The sequence below is a fragment of the Strongylocentrotus purpuratus genome, unplaced genomic scaffold (assembly GCF_000002235.5).
Source record: "Strongylocentrotus purpuratus isolate Spur 01 unplaced genomic scaffold, Spur_5.0 spur5_scaffold_8, whole genome shotgun sequence".
Classification (NCBI taxonomy): Eukaryota; Metazoa; Echinodermata; class Echinoidea; order Camarodonta; family Strongylocentrotidae; genus Strongylocentrotus; species Strongylocentrotus purpuratus.
Window position 1 is genome coordinate 26,803,606 of NW_022145614.1, and position 15,725 is coordinate 26,819,330.

At 38.5% G+C, this 15,725-nt stretch overlaps 1 protein-coding gene across 1 annotated transcript; it reads right to left on the reverse strand.

Moving 5' to 3' along the window:
• Positions 1–265: 265 nt before the first annotated feature.
• Positions 266–11,246, reverse strand: LOC100889315 (p53 and DNA damage-regulated protein 1). The gene is made up of 5 exons (XM_030976023.1): positions 11,016–11,246; positions 8,209–8,305; positions 7,067–7,144; positions 3,483–3,563; positions 266–791 (listed from the first exon to the last, which is right to left on the reverse strand). Exons 1-5 carry the CDS (start codon positions 11,097–11,099, stop codon positions 697–699), a joined length of 435 nt encoding a protein of 144 aa, XP_030831883.1. The 5' UTR covers positions 11,100–11,246; the 3' UTR covers positions 266–696.
• Positions 11,247–15,725: the final 4,479 nt, after the last annotated feature.

Sequence of the window (15,725 nt, forward strand, 5' to 3'; positions counted from 1 at the left end):
TTGAAACTGCTCTTAGGAACCGTCTTTCCATCTTCCTATACAAAACAACACATTTCTTGTTTTCCAATGGTGGTCTTTTTAATACAACCTGCTTTAACCCATTGCTAAATAGAACCAGGTGGTTTATGTATTTAAGCCTATAGCAATGAGAGAATTCAGTGGTCAGAAGGTTAATAACTAAGGCTGCGACAAGTACTCGCACTGTTGACAACTACTCAAGTACGATTTTTTGTACTCGTATACTCGGCCGCCATTTTTTTTTCCTTTTTTTTTCTTCGCCTGTACACCTGGCACTGTCCAGGCTGACACTTACCCGTGCCCAGCGCCTGGGAGAGCACCGGCATGGTACCGTGGGTAAAAACATGGCGTCCGAGTATTCACCTGTAAGCCTGGGAGTGTACTCGAGTACCTCATTACACGATTATGCACAGCCTTATTAATATCATTCTATATGAAACCACCTCTTAATACATTTCCCTTTCCTCTTTCTCAATGAGAGGCCATTTTCAGCCCACCTCTGTATAAAGATTTACTTTCATCATATTCTGTAAATGGTCTTTCTCCGTCAAACCTTCTTATCAACAACCACCTGGATATAAAGACCATCTCTGAAGACTTCTTCTCTTGGGTGGCCTTTCTGAAGAGGTTTCACTGGATCTCCTTCTCCGGATGGCCATCTTGGCTTGTTCCGAGGCGTCAGGTATTGCCTTGGAAGCCTGTAGGGTGGTACACTGCCTTCATTTCATCCCGAGACATCGCCTTCAGATCAAAGCCCTTTTTCTCTTCTTGACCTACAAGTAAACCAAAAGAAATAATTATTATTATTATTATTATCATCATTATTTCATTCTTAAAATACTTTACAGGAGCTGAAAAATGAATTTAATCACCGTCTGCCCTCTTATAAAGAACACAAATCACATTACAATACAGGAACATTAATATCATAACAAAGGATATTGTTATTAAATACATCTTACCACTAAATCATTACTTAAACATTTACAAGAGATAGACAGATACTTAGTCATTTCAGGCAAAAAAAATTCAAAGAAAACGGGATCACAACCTCCGCTATCGCTTTATATACTGGGAGAGGCATGATGAATGACCAATTGTTGTATTCATGATATTACAGACTTATTTTGAGGATATTGTTTGAAAAAGTGATGCTGTTGTCAATATGTGCACGTAGACAAAAGTGCCTTAAAGATAAAGTTGAGTACTAAGTGTCTGCTATTGCACGGTGACAGAAACTTTTTTTTTTTTTTAATTGCTGAAACCCACAAAACAAATAAGTGGCATAATAATTAAGCTCAAAGTTGTTTATCACTTTCTAGTCAAATCATATTTCAAACATGAAAGTGCTCAGATAGAAATAAATTTCATGGAACATTTCTTTTTAAAGAGAATGGAATGAAAAGCAAGAAAATAACAACACATTGAAAAAACAAATGCATAGAAAATTTATAACACACATGTCTATAGTGGCCTTATATAGATCATGTTGTTTATGTTTTAAAAAACGGTCGATTTTAAATGCGTCTTTTAAAGGATTTCAACTTGTTTTAAACATGCCAACCCAATGATATTCTTCTAAAAGAAAATTGAATGGTAGAAAAGCTCACAACACAGTTATCCTCTTGACACAAATTCAACCTTCTCTTTAAGTACAACTTCAAGTAGTGTTCTACAACACATTGTAATATATCACATAGCATCAAACATATTGCCTTCAATCAATCAAACATACAATGAAAAATCTGACTTATCCGGGTTGGCCTGATCAATTAATCAACATGCAGACAGCTTAAGAGTGATTTATTGTTCATGACTAAACTCAGAAATATGTGGCATCCATCCATTGCGGGAGAAAGGTTACCAACAATGAATACTTGTAGGTTGGAACCACCTTTAAATAAGCTGGGTAAACTTTTGTGACTCAAAGAACACCTGCGTCTATTAAAGCAACAATTGAATAAGAAATGTCACCATGTCCTAGCAGGCTAGCACATATAACTACTGAAATATCAATTTTTCAAAATGTATTTTTATACTCATAAGGATCCATTTCTGTTTTAATCTAAATGAAACAATACACTTTCTATAGTACATTTTAAGTACTGCCTGAAAGAAAAGGTACTTTATATTTATACAATAAATGGCAGAATTCTTCATCATCACATCAAAATTGACTGTCTAAATTGCCAATTCAAGATTCATAAAGAGTTGATCTTCGTGTATCTCACATATTCATAACTTTTTCATGATTTCTCTATTTTCTTTCAAAATTTCATCAACTGGTTTCTCTTTGTTTTTCTGATTTCATATAAATGTGGTGGTTGTATTGCACTTTTAGTGAATCATATGTGTAATACACATCAATAGACTGTTTCTTATAGCACTAGAGCAATATATATGTGCCTTTGTTGCGAGAACCTCCTCTTTTACATGTCAAATAATTTTATCTTTGCTGAGGCAATGTTTTAAAGGTATAGACCAGTTTTGGAAACGCCCCCCCCCCCCTCTCAAAAAATAAAATGGAGATCGGGAGCAGCAGCGGCAGCTTTAGACCTGCAGAAATTCCCAGAACTCCGACAGTAGGTCCAGAGAGGGAGAGAGGTTTTTACTCAGCACCATCACAGCACAGCATTAAATGTATATACACAAATGCAGACACCTTACTCAACAAACGGCACAAACTACAAGCAATTATCACCCTGCACAATCCGCACATTGTAGGAATTACTGAGGTGAAACCAAAAAACCCTAGATATGAGTTGATGCCGAGTGAAATTCACCTTGATGGCTTTGAACTATTTCATTACTTGAATGATCAGGGTCGAGGAGTATGTTTATATGTACATGCATCTTTGAAAGCAGAGGAATGTTCCAGAATGAAAACAAATACCTTTAAGGATGCAGTATATGCATAGATAACTATGGCAAGTAGAAACAAGCTACCTATTGGAGTGGCTTATAGTAGCCCAGGGAGTAGTGACACAGACAACGATCAACTATGCACTCTAGTCAAGGACTTCAGTCTTTGTGGAAACTGGGATAAGATTCTTCTTGGAGACTTTAACTTTCCAGAAATCAACTGGGCAACCGAATCGTGTAATAGAGCCCCAAACCACCCAGCTTGCAAATTCCTGGAAGCGACAAGAGATGCTTTTTTTCACACAGCACCAAGATGAACCAACCAGACATCGCAATGGCCAGCAGTCTAACATTTTAAGCTAACATCGATGAACAGGCATTGCCCTACAAGCATTGATGGACTAAGCAAAAACACACTGGACTCTCCTTTTTGGGGGTGAAAAGCCGCTTTTTATCAATCTCTACTTGCCATTCATTTACACATTTAAAATAAAAATTAAAATGGTTTACCGCAGCATTTTTGAGCTAGCCTTAAAACCCAGTTAAAGAAAATGAAATAGCCTAGATCATTTGACTGATTTTTTTTTTGCTCTCTACTTTACCTTCCATTTCTCTCAACTTGGCAACCTTTGGCTTCAGTCCGTTCCTCAGCTCATTGATCTCTTCATCAAGCTTCTTCTGATCTGTGATGTATTGTGCACACAAATAAGAAGAAATATATATATATCTAAGGAGACACGAATGAATGAAAGAAAAGGTGGCCCATTTTTCTTCTACCGTATTGGCAGGCGTAAAGGCCGCAGTATTTTTGGAAGAGAAAATATCAAAAGTTGGGGTGCGGCCTTTACGGCGAAAGAGTAAAAAAAAAGTCAAAACCAGAATTTGCACATATGGGACTGAAAGTCGCCATTTTGTTTTCCATTTCATGTAGTTTCGCATTACACCGTACATTGTGGTAGGGGTATAAATCGGACACCAAATCTGCCTGCGATCACTTTTTTAGCTAAACTTCCGGAAAATTATAAGAATACTAGCAGGACCCGCGGAAATCCGCGATATTCTAGAGGGGGCGGGGGTGTAAATAGATATATAGAGAATGTCTAAATTAAAACCACCAAGAACGTTATTTGCCATTCAGGCCATTAAAAAATATACATGTTTAGCGTCCCCGCCCGCTTCCCTTTTGGGGCCGCCTCCTATTTTTTTTTTTTTTGATTTTTAATTTTTTTTAATTTTTTTTTGAAAGAAAAAAAAACATTGTCCCCGCCTGCTTCCTTTTTGGGGGCCGCCTCCTATTTTTTTTTTTTTTTTGAAAGAAAAAAAACATGAAAAGCACTGCTAAAATGTATTCCTGATTTTAAAAAAAAAAAAAAAAATTGTCGGCCGCCATCTTGAAAAATAGCCCGAATGCCAGGGAAAATGTACGGAGCGGCCATTTTGAAAGAAAAAAAAAAAAAAGTGCCTCCTCCTTCCCATTTTTCAAAAAAACAGGACGCTATAAGCATGTTTTTTTTTTAATTTGGCCTTATATCAAATTTAAAAAAACAATCCAACTGTACCGGTAGTTATTCTTTAAGCCACTGGAACTGCGTAGAGTTCCGTAGTATGGCGTACCGACTACGCAGAAATTAGGCTGCGTATTAATGGGAAAATAGTCCCTGCGTAGGTTATGCGTAGGCTGGCGTACAGGTTTGCTTATGGTTGCTTACTGTGTGGAAAGCTTTTACTGCTTAGTCGATCTGGCGTAGGGTAGCGTACTGTTGCGTAAAAAGACGGACTTTCTGCGTAAAAAGGCGTAATTTCTGCGTCAAGTTTCTATGCCGAAAGTACGCAAAAAAATTTAATCATGTTGAATTGTTTTCGTTCACCTTGCGTACCCCTTTCCGTCCCTCAGCATATAGTAACGTAGGCCAGCGTAGTTGGTACGCAACACTACGCAACTCTACGTATTGACCCCACGCCAATTAGTGACCCGCAAGTGTCACAAATAAAGTATTAAAAATATGCTCATCTGACCATAATTAAACGCCTAAAACCCCCGAGCTTTCGGGTGTTTATGGCCCCTTGAAACCCGTGGACCCCACGCCTATATTATATATACACCCAACTAGCTGGGATCTGATCTCTCCCCCCCCCCCCCCCAACTTTGAAGAACGTAACCCCCGAGCTTTTGGGGGTTTATGGCCCCTTGAAACCCGTGGACCCCACGCCTATATTATATATACACGCAACTCAGGACCCGTGGAAATCCGCGGGATTCTAGAGGGGGGTGCAGGCAAAAAATTAAGTTTTTCATTTCGGGGGCTCCATTTCAAATTTTTGGGAAATTTTCGGGGGCTACTTTTTCAACTTTCGGGGCTCTTTTTTCTGGGGCTACTTTTTCATTAATTCATAAAAGGATAGACCTACACTTTGTTGAGATTTGTTTAGTAGGCTAAGGTTTCAGGCTTCCTACTTCATAATTGCCTATTTAAAAAGACAAAACATTTTTCTAGTTCAATAACTAAGTTTTCATGCATTGATTTGATGCAAGAACTGTAACATAATAGACCCTAGATTGTGATTATTTCTGACCATTAATTTCGATAATCATGTTTCAAAGTAAAATTTTCACAAGAAAATCAGACAGTCGTTTAAAACGTAGACATTAGTATACTTTTACTAATTCTAAGCTCAGGTTTCGTAAATCTATTCACGAAACTATATTGAAATCGCGGCAATAATGATGCAAACCAACAGATAACAATTTCAAAGTGTCAAATCTCTTCGACTCAAGCTTATAGGTGAACTCACACACACTGCAGCATAACTCCAGGAAGCTCAACACCGGCGCCGCAGGCGTCGGACGCCTACGGTGCGCGGTGCCCGTGTTGGAGCTTCCTGCAAGCACATCGCAACTCACACACACTACAGCAGCACTGCACTTTGTGTTGACTGAAGGCAGCTTGCGACTGAACTGTCAGTCCAATGGTTTTCTTGTGGAAACTTTCCTTTAGAAAATGATAATCAAATTTTAGTATACATTGCCGTAATAATCACAAAATAAGCTTTGATTTCATACCTCCATTCACGAAAACTATATACAAATCGCGGCAATAATGATGGAAATAGGTCTCTAAGTTTGGACGTGGACGGGAAGCTTCGTGTGTATCTCTGTGGCTTGTGCAGCTACTACAAAGGATATCCTATAGAAAGATGCTTTACTCGGGTAAGCCCGACCCTGTGCATAGTGCATTTAATACGCAACTTAATGTGAGTGGATGGTCATCAGTCGTGTGTCTACGGATGTAATGTTGAATATCCATGAGAAATCTCTGTCGTCACGCATATCCTGCATTATGCATATCGCGTCTGTTTTCCGCCCTGGACGTCGACACGGAGGAGGACCTCGGGCGGAGTATAGCCAATTCCACAGAGTAGACTCTCCCGCGGACGATGGCACCGGGCACGGGTACCCCGAGGGGAGGGTTCAGGAGGAGATAGCCGCACCAACTTCGGTCGGCGATCTCATTAAAAAACAATAGAATACAAAGGCTCGCGGAGACGTCGCGCCCCCCGCGGAGCCTTAGCGTATTACTTATATAGATTGATGAATTTGGTATCAGTTTGTAAAAAAAAATAGTGTTTTTCAAGTCTTGATCTTTTTTCCTGTTTACACGCGCCTTGAGCACTCCACAGAGTGGATTTGGCGCGATATAAGTTACATTATTATTATTATTATTATTATTATTATTTTGTTTTGTCAGTTTTTTGTTTTTTTTCCTGTTTTTTTTTTCTCCCTTTTTTTCCCTTTTTTTTTCCTCTTTGAAATGTCAAAGTTGGGGTGCGGCCTATGCGGTGGTGCGGCCTTATCGTCGGCAAATATGGTACTTTAATAAAATCTGGTACTGGGTCTAAGTCCTGTTTAAAACTGAGGTATTGGTTTAAATCATGTTGGTAAACTTGATTTTGCTAGGCAATCTCATAACTGTTGGGACATTTATAGTCTTGGTCTGCTTTCCAATTGAGATTTTCAGGTTAAGTTTTGTATGGAGTATGGAGTATGGAGTTAATGACACCAGTTTGAAGGCAGAAAAATAGGAATTTTTCCTCCTAAATCAAAATGTCTGACAGCTATGTTACATCTTAATTTTGTTTGACAAATGGGTGAAACGGAAATCTAAGCAATCTTTTGTCCGTATCTTACCTTCAGTTAGCATTGTCTTGACATTCTTGGCTGGCAGTTTGATGAAAGTGTTCCCAAAGCCTACCCATGTTTTGACTTCTGCAAGTGGAAAAAAGAGAATTTATTGAATATAATTTGTAACCGTTATATTGACAGTCTTTTAGGGAATTGGTCACATAAAATTAAGGAAATAGAAAGTGGTTTCTTTCATACCTTGTCTCGTAGCAACACCTGTTGAAACCGGCACCAGAATTAGTGAGCCACAAATTGTTGGGACAAATTATCTCACAAGTCACAGTGAAATAATATATATTTACAAGGTGAATTATAGGTAGCCGTTCAAATATTACAGTTCCCGTAGAAAGAAAAGGTACACTATAGACAAATTAATGTCGCTTCTTTGCGGATGAAGTAATGGAGACGAAACTATCTCAATAAAGTAATAAGGCCTTAGAACTGAGTAGAAAATCAAGCGAAGAAGTAAGGCATGAATTATGATGAAGCTGAATTAGCCTTGACGTAGACTCTCTCTAAAGACATGTGCTCTATAAGAACAGCTCATGAGGAGTGATGAAAAAAGGTGTGGCAAGCAGTATATAAAATGCATGTGTAGGCTATACCAGTTCATTGGGTCATTGCACATCCCAATACAATGAGGTTTAGAATGTGCTTGCCAGAGCAAGTATGTGTGGAACTCAAGTAATGTTACAGGTGTCACTATAGAAATGGGTGACAATTGAATAAAAGGCAAGACTCACTATGAACATGACAGACAAAGAAAGGACAAAATATACAGTTCCTCATGCTACCCTCAACAATTGTTGAGGGTAGAATGAGGAACTGTATATTTTGTCCTCTTTCTTTGTCTGTCATGTTCATAGTACTTCTTGCCACACAATAAAGTCAAGACAATATATATACAAATGTAAAGTTCTTTTAAAATCAAGTCACAACACTCTAATTATCCTACATGCATATCTTATCAGACTTTGAAAACTGAAAGTGTATGTCAGTAATCATAATACATGTGTACTGTAATGACAAATACAATGAATAACAACAATCTGAATTGCCCTAGAAATACTTAATCAGGTTATTGCAGCATTATCTGTAATTGTTTTACTAGTTTTATTAAAATACTAAAAACCATTGCCCATGTGTACCTTTTTTACTCTTCTGGTTTGACGGAAATTCTGTCTGATTTTTCAAAGCTCGGACCGCCTCCCTGCTTTGGTTCCTCTTCCGATCAAGATCTACGATCTGAAATGTGAAAAATTGACTCAGACCATGAAGATGAACGTCTCATAACAAAACATCTCAACTTGACAAGAAAGATGTGAGGAATGAAGATGGGGAGAACATGTAGAACTTGACGCACTGAGCGCTGTACAGTCAGTTAATGCGCTCCCATTGGCCGATCTGCTCAAGTGGTTTTACATTAACTCAGAATAATACATTTCAAATTTCAAGAATCACCGTTTTTTTTCATCAAAAGATACAGCCCCCTAAAATCTAGGCAATATTCATCCAATTTTTGTCAGAATCAACAAAAAAGACGTAGACGCAGAGTTATTTTGTTTCCTAAATTTAGCAAAACAGCTGTAGGGTCTATAGCGCAATATGCAAGCGTACGTGTGTTGCTTAGCCTTAGCAAGTTAGCTGCATGCGCGTGCTACTTGAGCACGATCGCAAGCTCCCTTCCTTGTCTTCCGTGTGCGGGTCCATTCGCCAATTAACAAACACGCACACGTGGTCCCAATTTGAATTGAATTGAAATGAATTGATAATGGTTTTATTGAGAATAAAAGGACAACAATGCATCGCGGCATAAAAGGCCGAATTGGGCGATGTTTTACAAATGTAAAATACAATATAGAGTAAAGGAGCCCGTAATCGGCCAGCTCCAGTTTTCGGCCGATTGGTTGGATGCAAGGTAAAATCACTCTAAAATACATCGCATAATAGCATAACACATATCCCACACATACCATACCATGCCAGTGTCACTGAAGAACCACATTTGCAATGGAAAATATATCCTAAAATATCACATTTTAGCGATGTAATCGCCGGTCCCGCTACCCAAATCTGAAAAATCGAGTATCTTACGCTAAGGCTGTGAAGGGTAGTCGAATGCTCGAGTACCCGCACGGTTGACACCTACTCGGGTACGATTTCTCGTACCCGAATATTCGGCCGCAAAATTTTTTTTTTTTTTTTTTTTTTTTTTTTTTTTTTTTTAAATGTCCAGGCCGACGCTTACCCGTGCCTGGGTGAGCGGCGGCCGCTGGCATGGTGCCGTCGGTAAAAATGTTTCCCAACTCAAGCACTGTCAAACTCACCACTCAGAAACTGGGACCAAATGTCTGGATTTGTGCTTGGACTTGGAGGGAAATGGATTATTCTGCCATCTTTGGTTTTTAAAACAGCATTGTTCACTGTTATTATTATTATTAAATCGGCGCCTTCAACTGCAACTCAAAGTAAAATTGCATGCGTTTTCGGCGACAGAACTGGGATACTGCTCCAGTGGTATGTATGGTGGTGGCAAAAACAAAACAAAAACAAAAAAAAAATCAAAAAAAATTCCAAAAAAATTCCAAAATTCCAAAAAAAAATGGCGTCCGAATACTCGAGTATTCGCTTGTAAGCATGGGAGTGTACTCGGGTACCTCATTACACTGTTGTGCACAGCCTTATCTTACGCGTGTCTGTAAGAAATATGGGTACCATAAAATGAAGTTTATTTCAAGTATTTTTCAGATTTAAAGCCCGATTTTGTGCTAGTCGCAAGCTCAAAAGTATGTCATCGCATGTATTAAATCAATGCAGCCGCACACCGCGACGCACACACGATATCTCTGTCTAATTCAGACTCCAACTTCCGATCACCGCTGTGCCTGTCTTCGGCCAGGCGAGCACCAGGGAGCTCCGGCGTGGGATACCTACTCCGCCCGCTTGTGCTGTACATCAGCGCGGAAACGCGCTTCCTATTGACTTTGTACATGCGGCCGTAAACTGAAACGCTCGGCCGATAACGGGCTCCAAAACAGTGAAAATTGAAATGAATATTGTCATGGCAATTCGTGATTTTTTTTCTGGGATTCTTTTTTTGTTTAAATAATAATAATATTTGCTTCATGATTTGAACAAGAAATGATAATAAATAGGAATTAAAGAGTCCTAAAAATAGGATTTTGTCTTAAGTGGCCGAAAACGGGCTCCTTTACTCTATAAAAACATTCGTATCAAATAACATCAAAATTATTGAACTGAACGTAGACGAATCACATGCATGAGCAGATTCTAATTTCTATGCGCCGTCACCATGGATTTGGGCTGAGCGGAGCTCACGCCTCCCTACGGTAACTTAGCCGATCCAAAAAATGGGGGGAAGGGTATTTTCAAACTGAAATTACTTGTGATCCCTTGGGGCAAGTGAAAAAAATTAGTGCATGCATGGATATATTCCTTACAACTGGGACTACTTATCGCTCGGGGTGTCATTTCTAAAAAGTGGCAAATTTCAGAGCTACGAACGATGGAAACAATGTTTAGATCTAGTCTAGACCTAGATGTCTAAATCGCTTTTTTTACCAAGATGTTTTTAGAATTCTGAGATGACACCCCTTTAATATTATGGAGATAAACTTGCTCTTTCATATGCAAGTAACCTCATTTATTGAGTATCACCTTCAGGATAAGAAATAAAGGTTTGAATCTCAATTTGACCAATTTTGCATGATCGCGCAATGCACAGAGACTGCATAGATCTAGGTGCATATTAGGCATGCGTGCAATCTCTATGGGAAGGATTTTAGCACACGACATGCATATCGGGTGCGCGATCAGAGAGACACTGACATTTTCATTAACATGTGGGACCGAAGGTCCTCGCGTTCCTTCAATTCTACACGATTTAATTTATGTTAAATGGAAACTAAATGAATTAGAAATTAAACAACCATACCTGCTGTTTTTCTGTGAGAATTTCCTCCGCAAGAGCCTCTAATTCACCGAGATGCGTTAAGACGAAATTGGTATCTCCAGACATTTTTGTTATTAGCAATTCACTGTAAATTAGCAGACGATCGGCAACATGTGATTGGATATCGACTGTGTGCGCGTGCGCGTGCGAAAGTTTTCAAAAGTTTGAAAGGACCAAGTTGCCCCCCTAATAAAATTCAAATGTGGTTTATTTCTGATTCGATACCAGTGATTTACAAATGTTGCTGAAATGGCATGGTATTTCCCTGAGCTTCCGGGGGCTCTGCCCACTGGACCCCACAAAGGGGCCCTAATTAAGGCAGTCCTTAGATGCTCATCTGATCGTAATTTAATTCCTAACCCCTTAGATTCTGGAGCGCTCTACCCCACTCCAATTGGTGATGTGCATGCCAGTGTCACAAATAATTATCAAAATATGCTCACCCGACTGTCATTATATGCCTAAAACCCCTGAGCTTCCGGGAGCTCAGCCCCCTGGACCCTACAAGGGGGCCCTAAGGCGGGCATCTGGATGCAAGGTCATCTGACCGTTATTAAATGCCTAAAAGCCCTGAGCTTCATGGGGCTACGCCCCTTGACCCTCACCGGGTCTTTGCCCCTGGACCCTACACCAATTTACGTTCCACTTGCTTTTCCCCAACGTGATCGTTAATACATTAGAACCCCCCCCCCCACCCCCCCCCCCCCACACACACTTTGAAAAACGTTCCGCAGGGCCTGCATGTAACATGTAACAGGCATGATGCAGATTTTTTTCTGCACCCCCCCCCAACATTTTTGCTCATTACGCCACTGCTCCATCATCCCTCGCATTTCATCTCCCCCCCCCCCCCCCCCCCCCCCCCCCGTCATGAAAAGAAATCGCCACCCCTGTATAACAGTGTTTTACTCACTGATGAGGTTACCCTGGGTAAATAAAACAAAATAAATAAATAGATAAATAAATAAAATACATCACATTTCTTTGCAATTTTGTCTCGATCCTACGTCTCACATTTTCACCGCTCACTCCCTCACGATAGATTTATTTTTCTCCTTAGGTACAGTTTCATCTCACCCACTCCCCTTGATCTCTCTCTCTCTTCTTTTTTTCCATCTTCTTCTTCTTTATTTCATGCTTTCCAACACTTCTGTTACAATCGCAGCTTCTTGGTCTTCTCAATATCCCTGTCTCTCCTAGTCTCTATCATGACATGTCTCTCATTTTCTCCTCTCTTTCTCTTTTATTCTCTCACCCTAACTTCCCCTCTCCCTAGCTAATCTTCCATAAGATACCAGGAAGCTGTAACAGCTTCCTGCATATACCACACCCCCTCAATATCTCTGATGCAAGAGTGTCAAATTCACTGAAAAAAAAATCTTCAAAAACAGAAACCCCCAAAACAATAGGGGGGGGGGTCCTCATGATTTGGTGACATGCCTCTAAAAAGTGTATGACAATTACCCCCATGTAGGAATCCCCCCCCCCCCCCCCCCTCCCGAGGACAATTACCCCCCCCCCCCCCCCCCCCTTGTCATTAAAGGGGATTCTACCCTGATAATAAGTTAGTTTTTATAAAAACAGACATTTTTCCGGAGGGGGGGGGGGGGGGTCGTCTCAGGGTTAATTGTCCTAGAACCTTGACAGGGATTGTGAGTGTGTGTGCGTCCAGAGGGGGGGGGGGGGGGAGATGGGGGTTTCCCCGTAGCAATGCCCCATCTTTAAAAAATGCTTATACGTGTAAATCATTGAATAGTTTTATAGAGCAAAGGGTTAACTATGTTCACTAATCATTTATGTTTAAAAACTATATTACTCTTCCTTAAATTCAGTGTCCATTTTTTTTCATGATATAATTCATTCATCATCAAAATATAAAATTGTGTAATACAGGTATCGATCGGTATATTTGCCTTTAATAACCTTTGATGATTCAATTTCTGTGAAGTAAGAATATATACCGATAGTTCTTTCTTGATAATAGTTCAATTTTTGACTAATTAATAAACCCCAAATTTACAAAGCATATATGACAAACTGATACAATTTCATGGTTGTTTTCATGACACTTATCCATAGTTTAATGGCTAGAATTAATTTATACAAATTAACATAAACACAAATCTTTGTCACACATAGGTTTCCTTCGGATTATACATGTACATCAACAACAAAGTTATATATATTTACAGACACATATATAACAAACATTACATATTAATTTAAACTCTGATTTGATGTAAAAATATCATACAATGATTTTTTTTTCTTTTAAGGTAAATATCAATGTCTATATTTTTCTCTCCAATGCTTCCAGGCCTAATAAATGTACTGTTTTTTTCCTTCGTTTTTAACAATTTACATACACCTGTCTCCTCCTTTCTATTAAAATGAATTCTTCTTTCTTTATCATAATTGAAATATAAATACAACAAAATTCGATCACAACATGGACTAAAGTGCTTCACATAATACTTACAGTTGGTCTGCAACAGGCATTATATTTGTATTACAGAACATTTGACCAAACATTTTCTACAAGTTTGAGTTATAAAATGAACCAACATTTCCAATAATGCCACAATGAGTTTACAGTGTTTTAAAACAAATATGCAGTTTCAGCACCATGACAAGTATAGAAATCAATTCAATACCAATTTTGGACATATTTGAAGTTAAAAAGAAGAAGAAAAATCAAGAATGGGTTTCTAAGAAAATAATCAAATTCATTCAAGGTATTGTAATATCCACTGGTATGCCACAGGCGCTTCGTTCGTTTTCTTTGAAATCGAAATAAAAGCTATGAGATAAAACAGAGTCAGACATACCGGTACTGCACATAAAATCCTGTTTGTATTCATTAAGGATATAAGACATAAAACATTGTAATAAATATAAAATTCATGAAAATAGTGAATATAAATGAAAGTGCTACAAAAATCAGCTGATCATAATCCAAGATTTATCTAGAGAAATTCATCAAGCAAAGTCGAGGGGTATAGCAGTTCAACACTCTGCCAATGTTCATATGAATGCAGATAGCATGACAGCAAACATTAAAAATCAACTTAATCATGGTGAAAAATGGTTTAGCATTTTGAAATGTGTGGACATATAAATGGTATGCAGTATATCATGCAGAACCCTGTTCTTTGGGGTGTGGTCCCCCTCCCCTTCTTTTTTGGGATGAAGTTACAAGTCATAGACACATTTTTAACAAAATATGTTGGATGTTGATTTTTCAAATAATTCTTCACACTAAAAAAAGATATACCGGTAAGCTGTCTGAGTTCACGTCATAAATTTCACATTTCAAGACCAAAAAGGAAAATATTTTCAAACTCATGAAACACTCTTGTCTGAAACATATCCTGCTTAACTCTACATACTAAAAACTCAATTTAAAATCCTACCTGTGGAGATGTAAAGGAAATATTGTGCATCAACTTACAATAAAATTAGCACATACATAGCTCTTATCTGCTGTATAGTTGTGCGTACAAAAAGGTGGCAAGAGAGTTACAATACTTAAACAAAAACAAAAACAAAAAAAGTTTAGTAGCACTTCAGCACACAAATGGGAGTTGGAGGCAAGTTTAAGAAATAATCAGAAGTGCTTCTAAATGGGAAGCGAAATTGACAAAAAGTTCTTAATCACAACAAATTGCAAATCCGGTGGTATAAATTTATTTTGTAAGGTTCCAAGGATGATGTAGGTTGTTTAAAGGTCTCTGTATCTTATACTGCGAAACATCATTATCCACTGTATTTCTGTCGTCTTACAGTTTGTAGAGGTGTCGTGGAGTAGTGGTTCATCCACTCCACTCTCAAAGCAAAGGTTGTGGGTTCAAACCCAAAAGATGCAGAGAGGTCCAACAAATATGCAAAGGAGTTGAAACATCCTTTTAATACTGAAGCAATAATATACCGGTAAAGATTTACACAAATGAACGAATCATTTTTGTTTTCATTTGTGCAAATTACTTTGAGAAAAAGTAACAGACAATAAAAATTAATTACATATTTATCGGTAAACAATAGTGCAAGACCAAACATAAATATCATTATGTTAATGTTATATCATTTTGTCAACCTTGTGAATTTGTTATCATCTTGCCTGGAAATAAAATAAATAAATAAATTAAAACACAATCAATCTGGGTGACCCAGTTTCACCGACTCTGAAATAAATACTGTGTCAGTTTTATTGGCACTCTACAAAAAATCAAGGTAATTTATCAAACATAATACCTGGTTACACAGGGAATATCAGGGCATGGATTGTTTAAAAAGGGGAAAACACAATGAGGTTCAAGAAGCAAGTCAGTCCTAGGGCAGTTATGGATCAAGGATTTTGAAATAAAGGAGGTACCACAAAGAAAATCTTTTCAGAGCATGCATTGAATGTTTTATTAGAGCAGGGAAAAAAATAACATTTATTTTTCGGGGGCTACTTTTCAAGCTTGCCTGCATGAAAGCAACACTCTAAAATTTGTTTTGCATTGAACTCTATGCAAAGTTACAGGGGCTCTTTTCTGATTTTCGGGGGCTCTTTTGGGCAATTCAGGGGCTAATTCGCCCCAAGCCCCCATGTATTTTTTCACTGTATTAGAGAGGGGCAATCTATTGTTCCCCCACCCCCTCCCATTTGTCACTGGTCTAGTGGACACAGTACATTGCTTTAGTACCTAA

What these genes read in the sequence shown, in the direction of transcription:
- LOC100889315 (XM_030976023.1), bottom strand. Translation starts at nt 11,099, where the DNA reads ATGTCTGGAGATACCAATTTCGTCTTAACGCATCTCGGTGAATTAGAG. An exon ending in CAAGACAATGCTAACTGAAG is followed by an intron (nt 3,564 to 7,066) that starts GTAAGATACGGA and finishes AATACATCACAG; the next exon opens with ATCAGAAGAAGCTTGATGAA. An exon ending in CAAGTTGAGAGAAATGGAAG is followed by an intron (nt 792 to 3,482) that starts GTAAAGTAGAGA and finishes GTTTACTTGTAG; the next exon opens with GTCAAGAAGAGAAAAAGGGC.